The sequence below is a fragment of the Ursus maritimus genome, unplaced genomic scaffold (genome assembly GCF_017311325.1).
Source record: "Ursus maritimus isolate PB19 unplaced genomic scaffold, ASM1731132v1 scaffold_9, whole genome shotgun sequence".
Taxonomy (NCBI): domain Eukaryota; kingdom Metazoa; phylum Chordata; class Mammalia; order Carnivora; family Ursidae; genus Ursus; species Ursus maritimus.
The window spans coordinates 18739981-18762001 of NW_024427107.1; the positions used below are offsets into that span (position 1 = coordinate 18739981).

Here is a 22021-nt window from a genome sequence, read left to right on the forward strand (position 1 = left end):
CAAGGTGGGACCGAATATTCTCCTTCCCCTCCCCATTTTGTCCTTTATTTCTGCCTCATGTCTTCTGTCCTTCCAACTTTACCTTTTTGGTTAGACCTTCTCTATACACTGTTCTCAGTTCAGTTTAGGCTGGAAAGCAGTCCAGCATTTTGGTGGTAGCTGCAACTCATGCTGAAAGCCATGATCACTCAAGTTGTGGAGTAGTTTCATAATGCTGGCAGAGATGGCTTGAAGTAATGGCAGCAGCTGTTAGGCAGACTCAAAGGTGGTGATTCTAATAGTTCCAAGTTGGGCAAGGGTGGCAACAATTTCCATAGTGACAACGTTGGCTTCAAGAGAAGCAACAATGAATAATGGTCATGAACAGAAACTTTTCCATGGTCAATCGCTACCCTTCTCCCACCTGTCATAGACATTGTAATTGTCTCTGTAGCATCCTCTTCACTCCTTCTCCACTGGCTTTCATGAGATTGAACTCATCCTACTTCCAGGGATAAGACCTGGTTTGACTTAAGCCACTCATGACAACTTCTTGCTACCACAACCAGTTCAAGGAAAAGCAAAAATTCAGATCTAAACCAATCAGCACACAGAATTCCTTTAGTCACAGTGATTGTTGAAGGGATGAATTTGTACCATTAAAATTGCCCAATTAGAGGGGCATGTTGGTGGCTCAACTGGTTAAGCATCAAACTTGATTTTGGCTCAGGTCATGTCGTCAGGGTTGTGAGACTGAGCCCCATGTCATTCTGGGTGTGGAGCGTGCTGAAGACTTTTTTCTCTCCCTCTCCCTCTGCCCCCCCCCCCCCCCCCCCAGGTCAGAACTTCTGTTAGATGTTGTTTCAGAAATCCATTGCTCAAGGAAAAAAAAAAAAAGCTCCAAAACTTAGTGTCTTAAAATATCAATATTTACTATTTTTCTTAATTTTGTGAGTAGACCATGTGTGTGTTTCTTCTTCTGGTCTTGCCCGAGCTCATTCATATGTTTGCAGTCATATGACAGCTCACTTGGAACTGGAATCCCAGATGGTATCACTCTCAAGTCTGAAGACTGATGATGACTGTTGGTTAAGGTGCTTTGGCTGCCCACCACATGGCTTCCAATCCTTCAGGACGCTACTCTGGGCTTTTGTCTAGATGAGGGTCTCAGGTTTTCAAGAGGGCAAAATGGAAGTTACAAGTTCTTCTAGGGCTTAATCTCTAAAACTTGTATATCGTCACTTCAATTACATTCTTCTGGAAAAGGCAATTCACAAGGTCAGCTAAGATTTAAGGTAATAGGAAAAAAAGACTCTATCCCTGAATGGGAGCAACAGAATTGTGAAATTACTAAATGATGTGGACATAATTCATTAAGGGGGATTATTTACCCACTATAGTTAAGTGAGATCAGTTATGCCGTAAAAGTACCACATGGTGTGTAACCTACTATCTAGTATTATCTTTAAAAAATTTACATGTAGATTCCTCCATCTACTGTATTCCAGTTTTCGTAATTTTCCCTTTAGAATTGGTTATTTGTTCTACCACATCTCTGTGTGTGTACACTTATTTAAGTCTATGTGCACATGTCATTAATTAAGATATGAGGACACCACTACTCATTTCTTTTTGATAACACAGACCTTTTTATTTAAATGTTCCACTGGTGGCACTGTTACATAGAATTTGGAATTTCTATTTACAGATGGTACAAGATAATGGGCTGAGGATGTGTGTTTTTCCTTAATCTCTCCCACCTCCCCTACTATCATTAGCTAAGAGTAAAAGAAAACACCCATTGCCACAAAGAGAATGAAATAGAAACATGAGCAGAAGAGAGATTTCAACAATTTCTGAAAGATAAAAGGAGGATGGAAGATTTTCAACAAGGGAAAGAGAATGAGGCAGGTGTAGAGCAGAAAACAGGAGAAGGCCGACCTAAAGGAAAGCTGGAGGGTGTTAAGGCAACAACAGTGAGAGGAGTGGCTTAACTGAGAAGGCTATTTGCACAACAGCTTAATGCTTTCTTCCTGGCATGCTCATTTCTTTGCTTCCCTTCTCTATGTTTTCTGATGCTTAGTGTAAAAATCAGGCATCAGTCTCAGACTAAAAATACCAAAGGATTCTTCTCTAATAAGATATAAGTATCTGTATAGGCAGAATTAGAACTTTTGGTGCCAGCACCCCAGAGTAAAGTTCTCCCATTTTGGCAGTTGGAACCTCCACAGCTAGAGACCTGTTACCTGCTCGTACCCATAAAATATTTCATTTCATTTAGACATTCTGGACACCTACATAAAGGTCCCAGTAAAGATCTATTAATGAGAGAGACCAAGTAGGAAAACAAACCCACATAAATAGAGGAAACACATCCCTGCTACAGAGAGAAATAATCCCATTCCCTTTTCTTAATTGGAAAGAATATACTATCAACATCACAAAAGGACAGGATAAAAGGAAGAGAAGACCAAAAAAAGGATAAAAAAAAGACATGACAGAAAAATTGTCTCTAGAAGAAACAAAGAAACTTCAGAGAAAGATTTGAGAAGGTAGTACCCCCAGAGTACAAAAACAGAACGCTACAAGAATGAACAGTCAAGGAACACATTGGAACATTTATTACATATATAATCATATGCCAAATGAAAAATTTAAAGAAAGGTTAGAATATAATGTGAGTAGGTCTCTCACAACATAAAGAAAAAAAAGTAACAAAGAGATTGAACAAGACAGAGGCAATAACAAAACAAGGAGATTGAACACTTGAAATAGATAAGATATACAGAGGATAATTCTAAGAGGTCCAACTCAACTAACAAGATTTCTAGAAAAATGGGCACACTAACAAAGGGAAAGAAATTTTAAATTTAATTTAAATCGATATTTAAAATTTTTCCACACCTACCGTGGAGACCAATGTGGGGGGACTTGAACTCACAACCCTGTGATCAAGATCTGAGATGAGATTAAGAGTCAGACACTTAACCAACTGAGCCATGCAGGTACCCCACAAAGAGAAAGAAATTTTAAAGAAATAATACAAAAAAACTTTCCCAGAGGTCAGAAGATACTATTCTTCTGTTTGAGTCTATCGAGTTCCTAGCAAATTAAGAGAAGCTCCACATGGAAACATATGCCTGAAATCTTTCTGTCAGAACACAAAACAAAGAGAATTCCTAAAAACTTTCACATAGATAGAACAGGTCATCTACAAAGGATAGAAAGTCAAAGTAGCACTGGACTTCTAATCACCAACACAATTGGTAAGAGAAAAATGAGCAATGTATTCACAATTCTAATTGGCAATAATTCTGAAGCATTATTATGCAGTTCAAATTATCAATAATTCATCATGGCAAAATAACAACACTTTAGGCATTCCAGAACTCAGGTAATTTACATCTCATGCACCCTTCTAAAGAAAGTCATTTAAGATATAATCCAGCAAAATGAGTGTACATATCAAGTGTTGCCAGTTGAATTGTGTGCCCGCAAAAAACTTTGTAGCTCTAGTCCTCAGTACCTAAGAATATGACCCTCTTCGGAACAAAGTTTTTTCAGATGATCAAATTAAAATTAGGTCATTAGGAGAGACCCTAATCCAATATGACTGTGTCCTTCTAAAAAGCAAAAATTTGAACACAGACATGCACAGAAGAAAAACAATGTGAAGATACAGGGAGAACACTATCTCTCTACAAGCTACGGAATGTCTGAGGATACCCGACAATAGGAGAAAGGCATGACCAGATTCTTCCTCACAGACCTTAGAAGAAACCAACCTTTTTGACATCTTCATCTTGCACTTCTAGCTTCCAGAACTGTGGGTTATTAAACTTTGTTATGGCAGCCCTAGAAAATGAATATACCAAGAGAAAAGATTCTGAAAGGAAAGATGGTGGAATTCGCCTGAAGGCCTTGGAAAAACAATCTCAGGATGACAGTTTTTGATCAGGTACTTAAAACAATCAGTCCAGATTGGGAATGAAATCAAAGGGCTCCAAGAAGAATAAAGAACAAAATAAAAACAAAATAGAGCAACAGATCATACCTAAGGAGCTGGAGAACGTTAGTGATCTTCTGAAGAAAGGATATATTTCTTCTTTTCACAGAAAATCAGAATCTCTACCAAAAATGGAAAATAAAGCCAAAACCTAATAGACTGTGCAATAAAGTCATGGTTCAGACATGAACAAAACCCAGAGATGCCATGCAGGTCTTTCAGCAATTGATGCTGTGTTATGAAACAGAAACCATTTAACCTAGAAGTGGTCTGTGGTCCCTGAGTGTCCTTAGGGATATGATTTTGGACCTAAAGAGTGCAATTTTATCATACTACTTATTTCTGCAGTGAGTATTATTTAAGTAGTCATATAATATATACTCTATTTATTGATTTTAACTTTTAAAAAGAAACATGGATGTCCTAAGTGCAGTTACAGAACACAAGATAAACATTATCAACCCTGACAGTACAAAACTAAAGATACTGCTTAAATGTTAGAAAGTGGAAGGTGGAAGGTGGTGAGTCAGAGAAAGAAAGGCAGATTTGTTAATAGTCTCATGTAATAAAGTGGGTAGTCAAGAGACATTGCATACATTTTCTATAACAGGAAAGTGTAATTTAAGTGTGTTATGTATTTGTATAGGTGTTACCAATATAAGAATTAAAATAACTATCAAAAATGGGTCTACCCTTTCTCAACTTGATAAAGAACATCTATGGAAACCTACAGTTAATATCATACTTGATGGTGAGCAAATAGATGCTTTCCCACTAAGATCAGAATAAGGCAAGGATATCTGCTCTCACCACTTCTATTTTACATTGTATTGGAAATCCAGCTAATGCAATAAAATAAGAAAAGGAAATAAAAAGTATACAGATTAAGAAGGAAGAAATAAAACTGTCCTTGCTGAAAGATGATACAATTGTCCATGTAGAAATCCAAAACGGTAACAATAAAAACCTCCTGGAACTAATAAGTGATCATAGCAAGCTGGCAGGATACCAGGTTAATATAAAAAGTCAACTGCTTTCTTCTTTACTAGCAATGAACAGTTAGAATTTGAAATAAAAAACACAAGACTGTTTACTTCGTATACCTTATGTCCACACAAAAACCTGCACACTAATGTTTATAGCAGTTTCATTCATATTTTTAGTACCAAAAATTATACTTAGGTGTAACTCTAATAAAGTATGTGAAATATTTATATGAGAAACATTTACAAACTTGGATGAAAGAAATCAATGAAGATGCAAATAAATGGAGATTTTATATACATGGTAGAAACACTCAATATTGTAAATACATCAGTTCTTTCCAACTTGATATATAGATTCAACATAATTCCAATCAAAATCTCAGCAAGCTAATTTGTGAATATTGAAAAAATTGTTCTAAAGTTGATACGGAGAAGCAAAAGACCCATGATAGCCAATTCAATATTGAAGGAGAAGAACAAAGTCAGAAGACTAACTTCAGGATACAGTATAAACCTAGAGCAATCAATACAGTGTGGTACTGGGGAAAGAATAGACAAACAGATCAAGGTAAGAAAATAACGAGTCCAGAAAAAGACTCACACAAATATAATCAAGTGATCTTTGAAAAAGGAGCAAAGGTAATTTAATGGAGAAAGGATAATCTCTTCAACAAATCCTGCTGGAATAATTGGGACATCCACATGCAAAAAACAAAAATCAAATCTAGACATAGCCCTTACATCTATCACAAATGTTAACTCATGGATCATAGACCTAAATGTAAAATGTAAAACTAAACCTCTGAGAAGACAACATTAGAGAAAATGTGGATGACTTTGGGTTTGACAATAAATTTAAACATTTTTAGATAGAGTGCCAAAAATGTGATCTATGAAAGAAAAACTTGATATGTTGGACTTCATTAAAATCAAAGCCTTCTTCTCTGCCAAAAGGCAATGTCCAAAGAATAAAAGGACGAGCCACAGACTGGGAGAAAATATTTGCAAAGGACACATCTGATAAAGGACTATTGTATAAAATATACAAATAGCTCTTAAAGCTCAATAATAAGAAAACAACCTAATTAAAAGATGGGTCAAAGACCTTAACAGACACATTATAAAAGAGGATATACAGATGGCAAGTAAGCATATGAAAAGGTGTTCAGCCTTGTATGTCAGTAAGGAATTATAAAATAAAACAACAATAGGATGCTAGTACATACCAATTAGAATGGCCAAAATCAAAATCCTGATACCACCAAAGTCTGGTGAAGATGTGGAGCAATAGGAATGCTCATTCACTGTTGGTGGGAATGAAAAATGATACAGTCTCTTCGGAAAAGTTTGGCAGAAATATACTCACATCTTATGATCCATCAATCATACTCCTTTGTATTTACTCAAAGGAGTTGAAACCTTATATCCGTACAAAACCTGCACACTAATGTTTATAGTAGCTTTATTCCTAATTGCCAAAACTTGGAAGCATTCAAGATGACCTTCAACAGGTAAGCTGATAAACTGGTACATCCTGATAATGGAATTTTATTCAGTGATAAAAAGAAATGAGCTATCAAGCCATGAAAAGACATGGAGGAAACTTAAATGCAGATTGCTAAGTGGAAGAAGCCTGTCTGAAAATGTACATAATATATGATTCCAACTATATGCCATTCTGTAAAAGACAAAACTACAGAGACAGTAAAAAGATCAGTGCTTGCCAGAGTGTTGGGGGAAGGGAGAGAGGGGTAAATACGTGAAACGCAGGGCACTTTTAGAAACTATTTTGTGATACTGTAATGGTGGATATATGTCATACATTTTTTTAAGACTGATTTATTTATTTTAGAGAGACAACAAGAGAGCATGGGGGGAGGGTCAGAGAGAGAGAGGCAGAGAAGCATACTGCGCTCTGAGCACAGAGCCCCAAAGAGGGCTCAATCTCAGGACCCTGAGATCATAACCTGGGCTGAAATCAAGAGTTGGACGCTTAACCAACTAAGCCACCCAGGCGACCCTATGTCATACATTTGTAAAAACACATAGTATGTGCAACACAAGGAGTGGGTCCTAATGTAAACTATAGACTTTCATTAATAATAATGTATACATATTGGCTAATTAACGGTAACAAATGTACCACACTAATGCAAGATGTTAACATTAAAAGAATCTGGGTTAGGGAGGTGGAATATAAGGGGGTTTATGGGAACTCTATAGCCTAATACATTATATATCTGTTTTCAGTAAACTTGCTTTTATGCTTTAGCAATGTGATTTCTTTCCTTAATTTATTATCTATCATATATTCTTTCAGTTTTTCATAATTGGTTTAGGAATAATGTACATGGATTTTATTACGTGATTGCCACATTTCAGGTGAGATGAATGATATTTCTTTGAGAATATAATAAATAAGGGCGCCTGGGTGGCACAGTCGTTAAGCGTCTACCTTCGGCTGAGGGCTTAATCCTGGCGTTCCGGGATCGAGCCCCACATCAGGCTCCTCCACTGGAAAGCCTGCTTCTTCCTCTCCCACTCCCCCTGCTTGTGTTCTCCCTCGCTGGCTGTCTGTCTCTGTCAATTAAATAATAAAATCTTTAAAAAAAAAAAAGAGAATATAATAAATATAATATTTGTAGTTTCTTCTTGTCCCCTAAACAGTCTCACAATTCACAGTGACGGTTATTTACATATATACTATTTTTCTCTGAGAAAATTAAAGGGTATCTGTCTTGGCATCTACTGAAGAAATGTTAGAGGAGAAACAAAAATCCAAGTCTAAACAAAGATCTATTTTGGTTTAGAGATAGAATGATTAAAGAGTTCCAGTGCAATTCATTCATCCATCCATTCATTCATTCAATCAACAAATATCTATTTAACACGACTGCATGCCAGATTCTGGAGAAGCTGTGGGTAACATGGTCTTTTCCTTCAAGACACTGTGGTCCAGTAAAGAATTCCATCAATTGATCTGCCAATTATAATAAAGTATAACTGATGCTATGATAAGGAAAAAGGATTGTGCTATGGAGCTTGGCATTGTAAGAATTCTGAAAGTATTTCTGCCTGGCTGGGGTTTGTTTGCAAAGGAGGGAGTGGCATGAAATAAAGCCAGATAGGCTGGGTCATAAATGGCATTTGCCTTTATCCTGAGGGGTTTGAAGCAGAATCAAACTCTTCTTGTATTCCAGGAAAAACTCTCTTGACCTCTTCTCTTATTCTTGAGGACCACAGATGCAGTTCTTTCACCATCTTCATACAGGAACAATCTAAGAGTGCCTCACCCGTCTTGCTTCCTGACTCCAACCTTATCTGTGAAAACCCCTAAGCATTCATGCATGGGCAACATGCAAGTACAGGGTCCTATGAATACCTTATGGGGCAATCCTTGACCAACTGGGATGGGAAATGACCAAGGATTCATCATTCACTCAGGAAATGATGAATAAATGCTTCCCTCTTTTTTCTGCCAGGACAGTTCTGAGATGTATTTCATAAGACTACTCAGAAGGTCCTGTAGAACAGAGTATCTAGTTTACCATTGGAATGGTCAACTCTATTATGTATTCTTGTTTTGGTTTTCCCTCTTTCTCTGTTTCACTCTTCCTTCCCTCACTCTTACCCCCTAGGATCACATTACCATATATACTATCTTCACATTAGCTATGGTCCCACTCTCTGCTTTCTGAGGAAACCAGGATAAGACACACAGGCAATGACATGAAATAGATATAATTTTTATAAATTTTCTATATTATATAGGGATATAGATAATAATTAAATATTATTACATATAATATGTTATATATCACATTTATATACATTTATATATATTATATATATTAGAATGAAAACCTTGGAGGACATAGTAGAGGGTGTCAATAGAGGAGATCAGACAACCAGGTAGAAGTTTTTATGGGGGAGAGAGAAATAAGGTGTAGCCTGAGTTATGTGAGGTTGGAGAGGATTTTTAAAGGAAGGAAAGACTAAGCAGGAGATGGTACAATGCAAGGGTGATATTCTTCTGAGACTAATCATAGACAAAAACTGGCTGTTTATTTTACAGAGATGATTGTAGGTTAAGTTTCCATAACGAGGAAAGTGATTATCCATTACGTGTTAGATTATGGCCATGAAAATGATTTGGGATCTATCAAGCTAGTGTGGAAAGGACCACATTTTTGAGAACTTTAGTCTTCCTAAAGTAATCCTATTCAAACATTTATTTAGTTCGCTATGCCACAAACACTGTATCTAAAATTAAAATATAGCTCTGAAACTATATTTTATCCTTTTAGGTAATACACATTCTAAAATCCTTAAATTGGTAAGATACAAATAATTACATACCCTAGTACACCTCATGCTTGTTATAACTAAAACAGAACTAAAGTCATAAGTATTTTTAGAATTACTTCTTGTCTAAGACTCTTAATTGTGCTTTATATAGCTCCTACGTATCTATAATATTTTTATACTAGTATAGCCTAGAATCATCTATCATAGGCCAGAGTAGTAAAGGAAATGCCAGAATCAATTTTACTTGTAAATAAAAAAGTCTGAGTCTTAGAATTCTCTGTGTAACAAGATGGCCATGCAAGAAGTGATCTTTCTTTCTTTCTTTTTTTTCCCCCAGTGCTATTGTCTTTTAATGACTTCCACATCAAATCTGTTTTATTACTTTACCTGGACAAACACTAGTACTGGAATGGCAGGAAAGCTAAAATGATCTTGATCAGAAATACAAGCTGGGAGCTCTCTTTTTGGAAAGAGATCACCTTGGATTCTTCTGTCCAGGAGTAGTTCTTCTCTAAGCCTGACCAAAGAAAATCCACTGTGCATTGTACTTGGGCTCTTTGAACTGTATCATAATAGATTCTAACCACACCAAGTTCATGCATATGAAATAAATTAAATGGCTGAGCTAGTTTACTACTCAGCCTTTTCTCACTATCTTCTTTTCTCCCATCTCTTTTTTATTGGACACTTCGACCTCATTAGTATTTCAGGAAAAAACTGGATCCTGTCCATCATTTTTGTTGTTGCTTTCCTTTTCCTGGCAGACAGAGCTTAAAGTTTCAATAGAGGAAATGGGGAGGGATACAACACATTCAGAGTTTATGAAAGACCTTATTTACCATCAAAGTGAAGGTTTCCAGATACTCTGGCCCTGTTTTCTTATGCTCTTATGTCTTTGATAAGGAATTAAGAACTTGGGCCAGGGCTACAGAAGACACTGAGAGGTGCCTGGCAGAAGGCACTGCATGGTGTTCTGAAGCTGTTCATTAATTACAAATGGTGTTGAGGAATAATACACCGAGGAACAGAAGAATGGACAGAAACTGTTAATATCATAATTTCTACATGGGCACTTCTGAGAGACATCTGAATGTGCACACTTGAATATTATTCTGCCAACGTTCTTGCATCTTCCCCCCCCCCCCAAATGCCTTCCAGTTTCCTTCTAATAGAATTACTTATATTCATAACACTCTCTTGCACTCAATTATAATTCCTTCGAATGGTGGCTCTCAAATATTAGTGGGCCTAAGAAAAATCTGAAAACCTTGTCAAAACAGTTTAGGGCTTGAATCTCTGAGATTCTCATTCCATGAATATAGGATGAGGCCCAGAAATGTTTAACAAGACCTCAGTGTAATGGTCTGTGAACTAGCTTCAGAAATATTTGCCTAGAGATCAAGTCTCTGTGGTTCTCAGGCCATAGCACCATGGAATACACACAGAGCTACTCAATACATGTTTGTAGAATTGAGGCAAATGTTTTGGGTAGGTCAAACCCCACTGGAGATTCAAGCTCAATATATTGTTCTCAGAGGTGAGACTGAAGCTCTAGTGGGTTGTATATAGACTAATTTTTTCTTTTTGTATAAACAGCTCTCAAATTGGGGACAGTTGGTAAGAAATACTATTGTATCTATGAGAACACCTGATGGAAAGCATAATTTATGTACTTACCTTTTACATTAGAGAAGGGTATAGACGTAAGGAGGAGGAAATGCATTCATTTCTTGCTGCCTGTAGTACATTGTGAAAGGCTCAATCATGTTTGATTTTCCCATTCATTGCTGGATATGCGTTTCCTTTGCCTTCCGTTGGTTTCTTTTGTTTATTGTTTACTACGGGTTGTGAGGTCCGCTCTTTAATGTTCCTTATCCTTTGTTCCTCTGCCACAAGGTGTGAAGCCATTTACTTATTTGTCCTTTGCTCATAGCTACCTGTAGATAGGCCTGCACAAAACAAAGGAAAATCCTATCTTGTCCATCAGCTCCTCACACATTCAAAAGCCATGCCCTTAATAAAAGAAGACATTACACTTCCTCTTTGCTCTTTGAGGGGTATAGTGATTCATCACAAACCATGCTCTGAAAAGATATCTCTGATAATTATTTTAATGTAAGTAATGTGGAAAGCATCTTTAATTTTTAGAGTTTTGCTAATGCTTTCAACTGGAAAAAATTAACATGCTACTTTCTTTCATTAAAACCATTCATTCTTCAGTTTATTTAAATGTCATTAGTGTGGACTGTTTCAAATTCTAGGTAGGAAAAAATGACACTGAAAAATTAATGTGGATAATATCAAGAGGAAAATATATATGGATTATTTTGCTTGGAATTGTAAATATTCAGTGCTCATTAGCTCCTGCCTCTGTTTCCAAGTGAGAAAAGGCGATAAACATAAACATTACGTTCAGGACATGCTCTGCGTTTCTCTCCTTTTTCAAATCCTAAGAATAAATCTGTATCTATATACCTATATCTGTATCTATACATCTTTTGATAACCATTCAATAACAGCTTTAGACAAAGCTGCTCATTTAGTGACACTGTGTTAAATCATAGTTCTTTGAAACAAAATTGGCACAAGTATTCTTGCCTGTGATTGAATTTACATACTATCTTGATATTGAAAAAAAGTTATAGACATGCAAAGCATCCCTCCAAAACAGCACAGTGCAATGGTGGTGCTTATTGTATCTGGAGTTTATTGTTTGGGCCCGGGCTGTCACTTTCCCATAGTGTCTTCATTTATTATGCTAATTGACTTTCCAAGTGCAGGCGGGAGGGTATCTGCCCTGTGAATTATTCCCGGTTGGGGGCTTTTAAAAGCAAACCTATTTTGTGCCTAAACAAAACCAAAAATCAATGTGTTTCTTTTCAAAGACGGGAGGGTCAATACCATGGTTGTTTTGTTCCCATCCAGTTATGTAACCTTGGGGACTTCTTTGCTTTCAGGATTTGTACAAAACACATTAAAGCTAAACAATAGGCGGGAGTCATAGGAGCAACCCTCGAGCTGTGTTTTGGAGTACGTCCTCCTAGGTTTGGGAATCTCCAATTAGTTCCATCTCAAGTGCTCACTCCGTGTGTGTGTGTGTGTGTGTGTGTGTGTGTGTGTGTGTGTTTAGTTAGCTGGCACGCAACACACTTCCCCAGGGTTGTTTCCTTTTTCCTGAGATTTGGCGAAGGGTAAAGGGTCGGAGTCACATGGATACAAAGCATTTGATTAATGTCCAAGTCACCGCCGTGGCTGCCGGAGCCGCCTCCCCTCCAGCCCGGGCCGCGTGAGGCCGGAGCCGCGGGGCCGGGCGTGCAGGTCCCGGGCCGGGGCCCCCTCCCTCGGGAGTTGCCTCCTCAGAGCCTCGCGCCTCCCGCGCCGGAGTTCCGGCGGGCGCCCGCTCCTCTCCCACCAGCCCAGCCTCTCCCCAGCATGTAAAGTCGCCCGTACCTCCTCAGACTTCTCAGAGGCAGCAACTTTACTTTCTGGCCGCGCGGGGCTGGGCACCAGTCGGCGCGCGGGGCAGCGCGCAGCACAGCAGCCCCGCGTCCCGCCGCCCACCATGAGCGACGAGAGCCGCGGGGACGGTCGCGCCGAGAGCGCCAAGGACCTGGAGAAACAGCTTCGCCTGCGCGTGTGCGTGCTCAGCGAGCTCCAGAAGACGGAGCGGGACTATGTGGGCACGCTAGAGTTCCTGGTGTCGGTGAGTGTGTCCCCGCGCGGCGACGCAGGGGGCGGCGGGCGGCGCGGGGCGCGGATCCCGGAATGGCCGCGGGATGCGCGCGCGGCATTGTCTGCGGGGGGATGGGGCACCGGTCCCAGCATCGCGGGACCACGAACCCGCGCGCGGTTGTGTGCTCGCGGGCGCCGGGAGCCCCGGCGGGGTTTTTTCACGCCTGGACACGCAATGAGTTTGCCAGGGCCTTGGAGACCTGCGGCTTTAAAAAGTTAGCGCCAATGGGAGAAGGCTCTTGTCCAGGGAATCCCTGCTACCCCATCTTTCCTCACTCTTTACCCCTGTCCCTGGCCTGCCGCAATATGTAATTTTTTCCCTTATCTTTCCCCTTCGGGATTTTGTTTTAAGACTTTGGCTTGGTGATTAAAGTCAGTCTGCCTCATTCAGGTACATTTAGTTAAAAAAAAAAAATCCTGGATTCTTTTGGAGCTTGAGTGCATTATTCAGATTACATGGCAGCGAAGTCCCTTTAGTTATAATAATCTTTGAAACATAGGATTCTGGCGGGGGGTACAGAGAGAGCAGCGGGGTTATGATCTCTAGCAGCTGTTGGATATTAAAGCCACATGTGGTGCTCACTCCGTTCTAGCCCTACAATCTCCTACCCCCATCCCCCATCCCGGGTTTAAATTTGCTCCCCGCTCAGCTCCTGGGTTCCTTGTTCACACTGAGCCCAGGATAGCGGTATAATAAAACTAGTGTCAAACAACTTCGAGATTTCATAGAAAGAACTGGCAGGAACTTTGTTAGCAAAGTTTCAGCTTGACGCATTGGAAGCCTGCTCTGGAAACGTTTCATTCATTTTAGAGCCAGAAGGGGCAAAATTGAGTGAAGGAAACTTCTGAGACATCACTCAAAAGTTGATTTTTTTCTATTAAACGTTGCAAAGACAAAGAGTTTGAGCTTTGGCCCCTCTCCACCCAGATGCCTGGGAGAGCATCATTTAAAGACTGAGGAGCTTTAGCCTTTGCAATCTAACTCAAATCTTCAAACCTTCTGCTCCTTCCACCTCCCTGTTGCATGCCCCAGTGGTCCAAAGGGAAACGTTTCAAAGGCCAAACTTCCTGCTCAGTGTTCTGTAAGATGTTAACTTTCTGCTTATAATTGTGGTAGAGGAATTCACTTTGCTATGGCAAGGAGAGAACAGTGTTTCAAGGGATGTAAGATGCACAGGTTGACTTCTGGTTGACTTTTCAAATTAAAATCAGTATACTTGAGCCCCCGGGGCCACATTCTTTGGAAGTGTTTGGATATTTGAGAATATATGGGTAATTAGTGATAAATTGGATTGTTGTACACTTCCATGCAGCAGTGTCAAAAAAGTATGTTTTTAAGGAGATTTGACTCTTTTTTTAAATAAGTTATTACAATATTATTGACTATATTTCCTATGTTGTACTTTTCCACGACTTATTTTATAATTATAAGTGTGTACCTCTTAATCTTCTTCACCTATTTCACTTATCCCCCCTACCCCCCTCCCCTCTGGCAATTACTTGTTTGTTCTCTGTATTTATGACTCTGTTTCTCTTTTTGTTGTTGTTAACTTGTTTGTTTTGTTTTTTTAGATTCCACTGTAAATGAAATTATATGTTATTTGTCTTTCTGACTTATTTTACTTTGCATAATACTGTCTAGGTCTATCTGTGTTGTCACAAATGGCCAGATTTAATTCTTTTTTATGGCCGAGTAATATTCCATTGTGTATTCCATATTCCATTCCATACCACAGCTTTTAGATCAGTTCATTTATAGGTGGACACTTAAGTGGCTTCCATAGCTTACATATTATAAACAATGCTGTGACAAACATAGGCATACATATATCTTTTTGAATTAGTGTTTTCATTTTCCTCAGCAAATACCCAGAATTGGACTTATGGATCATGTGATACCTCTATTTTTAGTTATTTGAGGAACTTCTATACTGTTTTCCATAGGGGCCGCACCAATTTACATTCCCCACCATCAGTGCATGAGGATTCCCTTTTCTCTATGTCTTTGCCAACACTTGTTGTTTCTTGTCTTTTTGATACTAGCCGTTCTGACTGGTATGAGGTGGAGGTTTGACTTTTAATAGCTTCAGATTTGCCTTTCATGAAACTTCATTGGTGACAAAGTCCTTTGACTTTTAAAAAATCTGAGTCACTTCTTAAACTGCATTAGTTACTCCATTCTGGTGGTATACGAAAGAAGTACTGTGCAGAGTCCTAATTTATAGAAATAGCTAACCTAACCTACATCAAAAACCAATTTGTTGAACTGTATTTAACATGGAGTTTTTCCTCTAACCTTAGCACCTGATTATTAAAATTGAGACATTATTGCTATATAGAGCTGGGTAAGAAATTGGGGGAGGGGGGCACCTGGGTGGCTCAGTCGGTTAAGCATCTGTCTTCAGCTCAGGTCATGATCCCAGGGTCCTGGAATTGAGTCCTGCATTGGGCTCTTTGCTCAGCAGGAAGCCTGCTTTTCCCTCTGCCTGCTGTTACCCCTGCTTGTGCTCTTTCTCTCTGATAAATACATAAATAAAATCTTAAAAAAAAAGAAAAAAAATTGTGGGAGATATGAAATAAATTATATGTGCCTATTTACAAGTAGTTCATTAATGACTTCATTCTTATCTCATTCAGAAATTATGGACTCTTCCACTTTTATTTTTCTTTGTCCATTATTTTGCACATAGATCCAGTATTTATGCACATACATGTTCACACACACAAACACACTAATTGGCCTGATTATCATCCTAAACATAAGTTTACCCTGACTTCTTTTTAGTCATAATCATTCAAAGCTTAATATCTACTTATAATACACTTTTAGATTTTCTTTTTTGAGTATTTCTTTTTTGATTATTATTTATAACAACACTGGATACCCATGTGTATTACTTGGTCACCTTCTATTAATATAGTCAATCTAGTTTTAACTTTAGCCTAAGCTAATAGTGTATCAACCTTTAAAAAATTCAAACTCTTTGTCTTGGCAATCCCTTTTCTAGGAGTGCATCCTGAAAGACTGATAAGAAATGCAGACAAACCATAAAAGTTATTTTTAAAAAAATTAGCACTAGTATTAAATGAGTATTAAATAAGAGGTACATTGGTTGTAAAATATTTGATAGTGCATTTCTAAGTCAAATGTAAATATTTGTTAGATTAGTCATTGTTTTAGATTTCTGTCATTATTTCAGCCATTAAGATGCATGAAGGGTAACTCTTATCTTTATTATGAAGAGATAGAAAACATATTTTTAGTTCTACCAAGAATATATTTTTTACTTACAAGCCCATAAATAATCAAACAAAATGGTATTTTTTCTCTTGATCAAATGATCATATGACGTGAAGGGAAGAAAGAGAGAGAAAGAGCAAGCTACCATGAGCCGGGGGTGGGGGGGACAGAGGGAGAGGGAGAAGGAGAAGCAGACTCCCTGCTGAGGGGAGCCTGACTCTGGGCTTGATTCCGGGACTCAGGTTCGGACCTGAGCAGAAGTCAGATGCTTCACCAACAGAGTACCCATGCGCCGCTGAGATCTTTCATACTTCTGATTCTTTTCTGTTCTCATTTCCAACCGTAATGTTTTTTTTTAAGGCGAGAACAACTTTCTCCACTCCCACCCAGCCGAGAGCTGTTATTTAGAGTGGCTCACTCTTCCCGTGGGATCTCTGGCTTCTTCTTTTGTTTCTTGCTAGCCCTTCTATCCTTTCGCATTTCCACTGGGCTTTCAGGGCTCTGTTCCTTTAGGAAACTTCATAATCCTGTCCTCCCTCCCCCACCCTACAGGCTACAGTGCTCACTGCTTTGTACCCACTCTTCCCTGTAGTTTTTCTTCCTTAGCACCAAAGGAAGCTTATACATGTATGTGTTTACTTTGTTCTCATTCTATTAGAATGTAAGCTTCTTGAGGACAGGCCCATATTTTATTTGTCTGTTTTCCCCCAGAATTTTGTACAGTGCTTTTGAAACTGTAAGTAGACAGTAAATGCTTACTGAATGACTGAATGATCCAATTGACCCATCCTCTAACTTCCCACCCCATTCTTTTTTTAAGAGAGGGCAGGAGTGGGGCAGAGGGACACAGAGAGAGAGAATCCTAAGCAGGCTCCATGCCCAGTGGCTTGATCTCATGACCCCAAGATCATGACCTGAGCTGAAATCAAGAGTCTGACATTTAACTGACTGAGCCATCCAGACACTCCAACTCCCACTCCATTCTTAAGGACAATTCCTATATCATCCTTAGAATTCTTAGTTTTGTTTTTCTTCCATTTGGTTTGTATAGGGAGTGGAAGCTATTTAAATTTCACTCGGGCACATATGAATTTATGTAACAGGAAGTTTTAAATTAAACATGTACTACCTGCATTTAAAACAGAAACAGTATTTAAATCAGGCATTGTGGTATTAAAGATTTTTGTAACACACCATTATTTCCATTCATTGTATTCTAAATTTCTAAATTCAATATTATGGTAGGTTATAGTGTCTGGATTAGTTATTTTTAGGTCATAGATAAAATGTAGAGAGTGACCAAATTTGCTGGACTGCCTGTTCATGTTTTGTTTGGGAGATGAACTGTTGTGTTTTATTAAAAGTACTTGAACATATTTTCCCTAAAGAAATAACTTTTATGGACCTAATACCCAGTATTTAATGTTCCAAGTCTGGACAACAGTATGTTGCAATTGGTTCCCTGTTTGCAACCCAATCGTAGGGCATACCAGGATCAGGATGGCTTCCCAGACCCACTTGAGTGAACAGGAGAAGGGCAGAGCAGGGCTGCCTTCGTGGGTGGGCATGTCGTGCAGTTTGTAGTGGGCTTCATGCTCAGAAGGACCTGGAACTTGATTTAATGCTCTGCTAGCACCATCTTGAAATTTGTGCTAATTTTATCTTTGGACTTGTGTTTTACAAGTAAAGTCCACTGTGACAGTGGAGTGTGAGAAGAGCGGATACATGAAAGAAAGAGAAAAGTTTTTATTTCAATACCTTTAATAGCACATTTTTCCCAATTTTTTGAGCAAGAGGCCTCACACTTTTATTTTGCACTGGGCCTGGAAAATCATGTAGGCACATTTCACTCTGGCATTGCAGCAGGATGGCTATTTCCATTTTTGTCTAAACTGGGACACTTCTGAGGGTGAAAGGGAGGGCTGTTAATAATTACCCTGGGAAACAGATGTAACCCGGGATTGTTGCTGGCAAATCAGAATGCTCTGTTCTTCCACATTGCGGGCACATGAAGATGAAGACTTTGAGCTACATGTCTTGTCATAGACGAAAGATTTTGAAATGTGTTACCTGTCTAGGTGTTGACCTCAGATAGCCCAGAATCTGAGTCCTGTCTCTAATTTACTAGGTAACTTTGGACCTATTCCTAAACTTTTCAAGCCCCATTTTCTTCATCTGTAAAATGGGGAAACAATAGCATTTCTCAGGGTTGCTGTAAGGATGAGATGATGGATGCTTGGGGCTCTGCCCTGTCCCTGACTCACAGGAGGGCCCTACATACAGTTACTGTTATTTCTTCTGATGCTGCGGTTGTTACACAGAGCTACACGAGCCGGTCAACCTTAGTGTATAATTTTTGCCTGTATGATATTCTCCTCTACACTTTCTGTCTCTGAGTTTCTTCTTTGCTTCTTCCCCTGGTGTTTCTCTTCTGTTCATGCAGTCCTTCTTCCCATGATGTTCTTATAAATACTCAGTTGACTTAAGACTGTGAGAACTTTGCAGTCTGTATAACAACAACCATAGTTAGCACGGTGTTTTACAGTTGATAGTAAGCAGTTGCATGTTTATTATCTGATTTGGCTTAATATATGTGTCCCTTTGCTCTTCCAAATGGTGCTCCCTAGAGTTCCAGGGTTCTGTGGTTTGGCTTCAGGGGTCTTCACGGAAGGTGAGGGGGAACTGAATTGCACAGCCTCAGGCTCTCCACTCAGCCTAGGCCCACCTTCTTATTCGTGCTTTTGCTAAAGCAGTTAGAAAAGCCACTTACTTAGATAGGAAACTCTAAGAGAATAGGAATGGTGCATTTATTTCCTAGGTACAATTTTCTTGGCCTAAACATAGCGCTGTGTAAATAGCAGGTGCACAGGGAAACAAACAAATAAAACAAAAGCAAACACACAGTCTGAATGAGTCCAAAAACAACTTCTTTCAGTCACGACCTAACTTTTCCCAGGCAAGGATAAATTGATTCAACACATTATGCTTAGGTTTATGTTATACCGGTGGAATTGTGTGACCCTCACATTCATATGCTGCTGTCCTAACCCTCAGTATACAAATAATCACAATGCCATGTGGGAGAGGCAATGGTAAGAGTAGTAAGCAAGCTGCATGGAGGCATCAAGGGGCTCCTTCAGTTTGGGATCAAGGGAAGTTTTGGGAAAGAGGTGATAGCTTCTGAAGGATGACGAGGAGGAATATGCCAGACCGGGAAGACAGCTGTCCACCCAGAAAGAGCAGCATGTTCCGTGTGACCTCGGAATGGCATTCTGGGGGTCCTGGCATGACGTTGCCTAGGGGATGCTGAAAATTCTTTGTTAATGGAGATTGAAAAGTTCTATATGCTTTTTGGATATTTTGGGGTATAGGTAGGAGATAAAGTAAGTTCAGTCCAGTTTGAGAAGGATTCTATTTTTAAGAATTCTTTTTTAAAAATTTTTAAAAAGATTTTATTTATTTATTTGAGACAGAGAGTGGGAGAGAGAACACGAGCAGGGGGAGGGACAGAGGGAGAAGCAGACTCCCTGCTGAGCATGACCTGAGTTGAAGGCAGACACTTGATTGAGCCACCCAGGCACCCCTATTTTTAAGAATTCTGACTTGAACTTAAAGTGGTGGGACATTGATGAGGGGACACCTACTGTCTTAATAATAAACAAATTTGAGACCTCCAAAGTTGGCACTGGAAAGGGATTTCCTGTGGGATAAATTTTCAAGATTTCCTGAATCCCTGCCTCTGAATTTCACCTTGGTATTCCTTCCCCTCATTCCCTATGTCTACCACCTCCCTGGTCCTCAGCACTCCACACAAGCACACAGAGAAGACCTTTCCTTTCTTCACTTAATCTGGGACAGGTTATAATCTTCAAAACATTATTCTTGACTAGGGAAGAACACAGGCCAGTAATCCTAGAAACAACATGAAAGACAAATGTAGTCTAACTTGTATAATACAGATTTTTGTTCCTACCAAAGTGATCTTTCTCTCAGGGCCCAGAGACTCTGATCTATTTTTATCCTCAGCCCTAAGATAGCTCCTAACTGACCCTCTGGCTGGGCACTACTCCTGGGCTGACTTGGGAGAGCACTTTGTTTTCTAGCCATTAGCTTGAACATGAACATGGCATCAGGACACTGCCCTTAAGATGTCTTGACTCTTGTAGTGAATATATCCTAGTTCATTCAGAATTCTGATTTTTGAAGTATTAATCATTATGGCTGGAGCCTACTTCCCATGCAGAGGAATGCATCTTTAGTCTTACGGTTTCATCTGCATAATTATACCTTATTATAATGCCATTAATATAAGAATTAGCTTAGCTTAGACCAAGATTAGCTTTGTTTCTCAGCAAGAGAATTCTGTCAATGGGACTGAGGCATAAAGACTGGAGTCTAGTTACCCATTGAGAGTTTCTGCCATTGCATTGGTCCAGGTAAGAAATGTGGAATGTCTGATTTAAGATAGAAGCAATGAAGAAGATAAACAAAGCAAAACAGAGTAAAAACCAAACCAAACCACAAACAGGCAAATAAGCACCGAACAGCTATGAGACATTCTTGGGTGGAACTTTTGGTATTGGTGTTCATTCAGAAGTGGAGGTTTCTGTAGAAGGGAAAACATAGTGTGGAACTTCAGCCTGTAGTTTGAAGACAAAATGGATAGTGTCATTAACTGAGAAGTGAAATACAAGGGACAGAATAGAATTGGGAGGAGGAGAAAAGTGTATTTAGTTTTGGACCTGCTGAGCTGCAAAGTCTGCCGCTTTTTGAAGATAAGAATATGAAAGTTAAGAAAGAATTTGGGGCAAAAATTAGAGATCTAGAAATTAACTTACCGTATTTGCTGAAGTTATCAGGTGGATGAGGTGCCATAGGGGAACAACTCGAGGAAAAAAATGTACAAACCAAGGGTAAAAGCCAGCGTTTAAATGATAGAAGAAGAAATAGAGTGCATTGGTGGCTTGGACTGAGCCATCAAAAGTTGAAACAAAGAACCAGGAGAGAGTGATCTCTTGAAATCCAACGAAGGACCTAATAACCAGAAGAAAGGTTTGTTTTAAAGTGTCAGAACTTTTGAGAAGTAGGTTGTGGGAAGACTGAAGAGGCCCCTGGATTTGGCAATTAGCCTGTCATTGGGTTTTAGTGTGTGTGCAGGAGGCTGACTGAGAATGAACTGAGACCCCAGTGGAAGCTGAGGGGTGAAGACCAATGGAAAAACTATCCAGAGACTTCGGTGATAAGTGCAAGGGGAGACGTAGGTTAGTAACAGAAGCTGGTGATTTTGTCCAGGGACGTTTGAGGAAGGTGAGTATGGCCAAGGGAAGGAGAAAAGAGAAAGGGAGCTAACAGCTACAACGCAGGGTGGTGGAAGTGCAGAGCATCTTCATGTAAACCATGGCAGGAACCCCCATGTCACCGGGAGATAGGGAAGATACTTGGCAAGGTTCGCTGCCATGAAACACCCACGGCAACGCATCGTTTCTGACTCTGACTCCAAGAATGAGCCAGCTGGCTCTCGGATATTTTTAAAATTCTGTTTCTTCTCTAGTCTAGCGCCTGAGGAACTGCTGGGATGGCCTTTGTACCCCCTTGTGAACACTTACCAGCGACCCTGTCACGCTGGGACAGTGGGGTGAAGTGCATGGTACAGAGCATGGGTTTGGGGAATCTGATGACCTGGGTTGAAGTTCTGGCTGAACTTACAAGCTGCGTGGAACTTGGGGCAAATTACATAGCTTCTTTATGCTTAGTTTCACATTTGGAAAG

The 22021-nt window shown here is 39.4% G+C and overlaps 1 protein-coding gene across 1 annotated transcript in view; it reads left to right on the plus strand.

Annotated features, from left to right (window-relative positions):
* Positions 1 to 12762: 12762 nt before the first annotated feature.
* Positions 12763 to 22021, plus strand: part of PREX2 (phosphatidylinositol-3,4,5-trisphosphate dependent Rac exchange factor 2) — a 272900-nt gene continuing 263641 nt past the window's right edge. Inside the window, exon 1 of the mRNA XM_040625832.1 lies at positions 12763 to 12982. Within this exon, the coding sequence (XP_040481766.1) occupies positions 12842 to 12982 (141 nt within the window). The 5' untranslated portion in view covers positions 12763 to 12841. The remainder of the gene's footprint in view (positions 12983 to 22021) is intronic.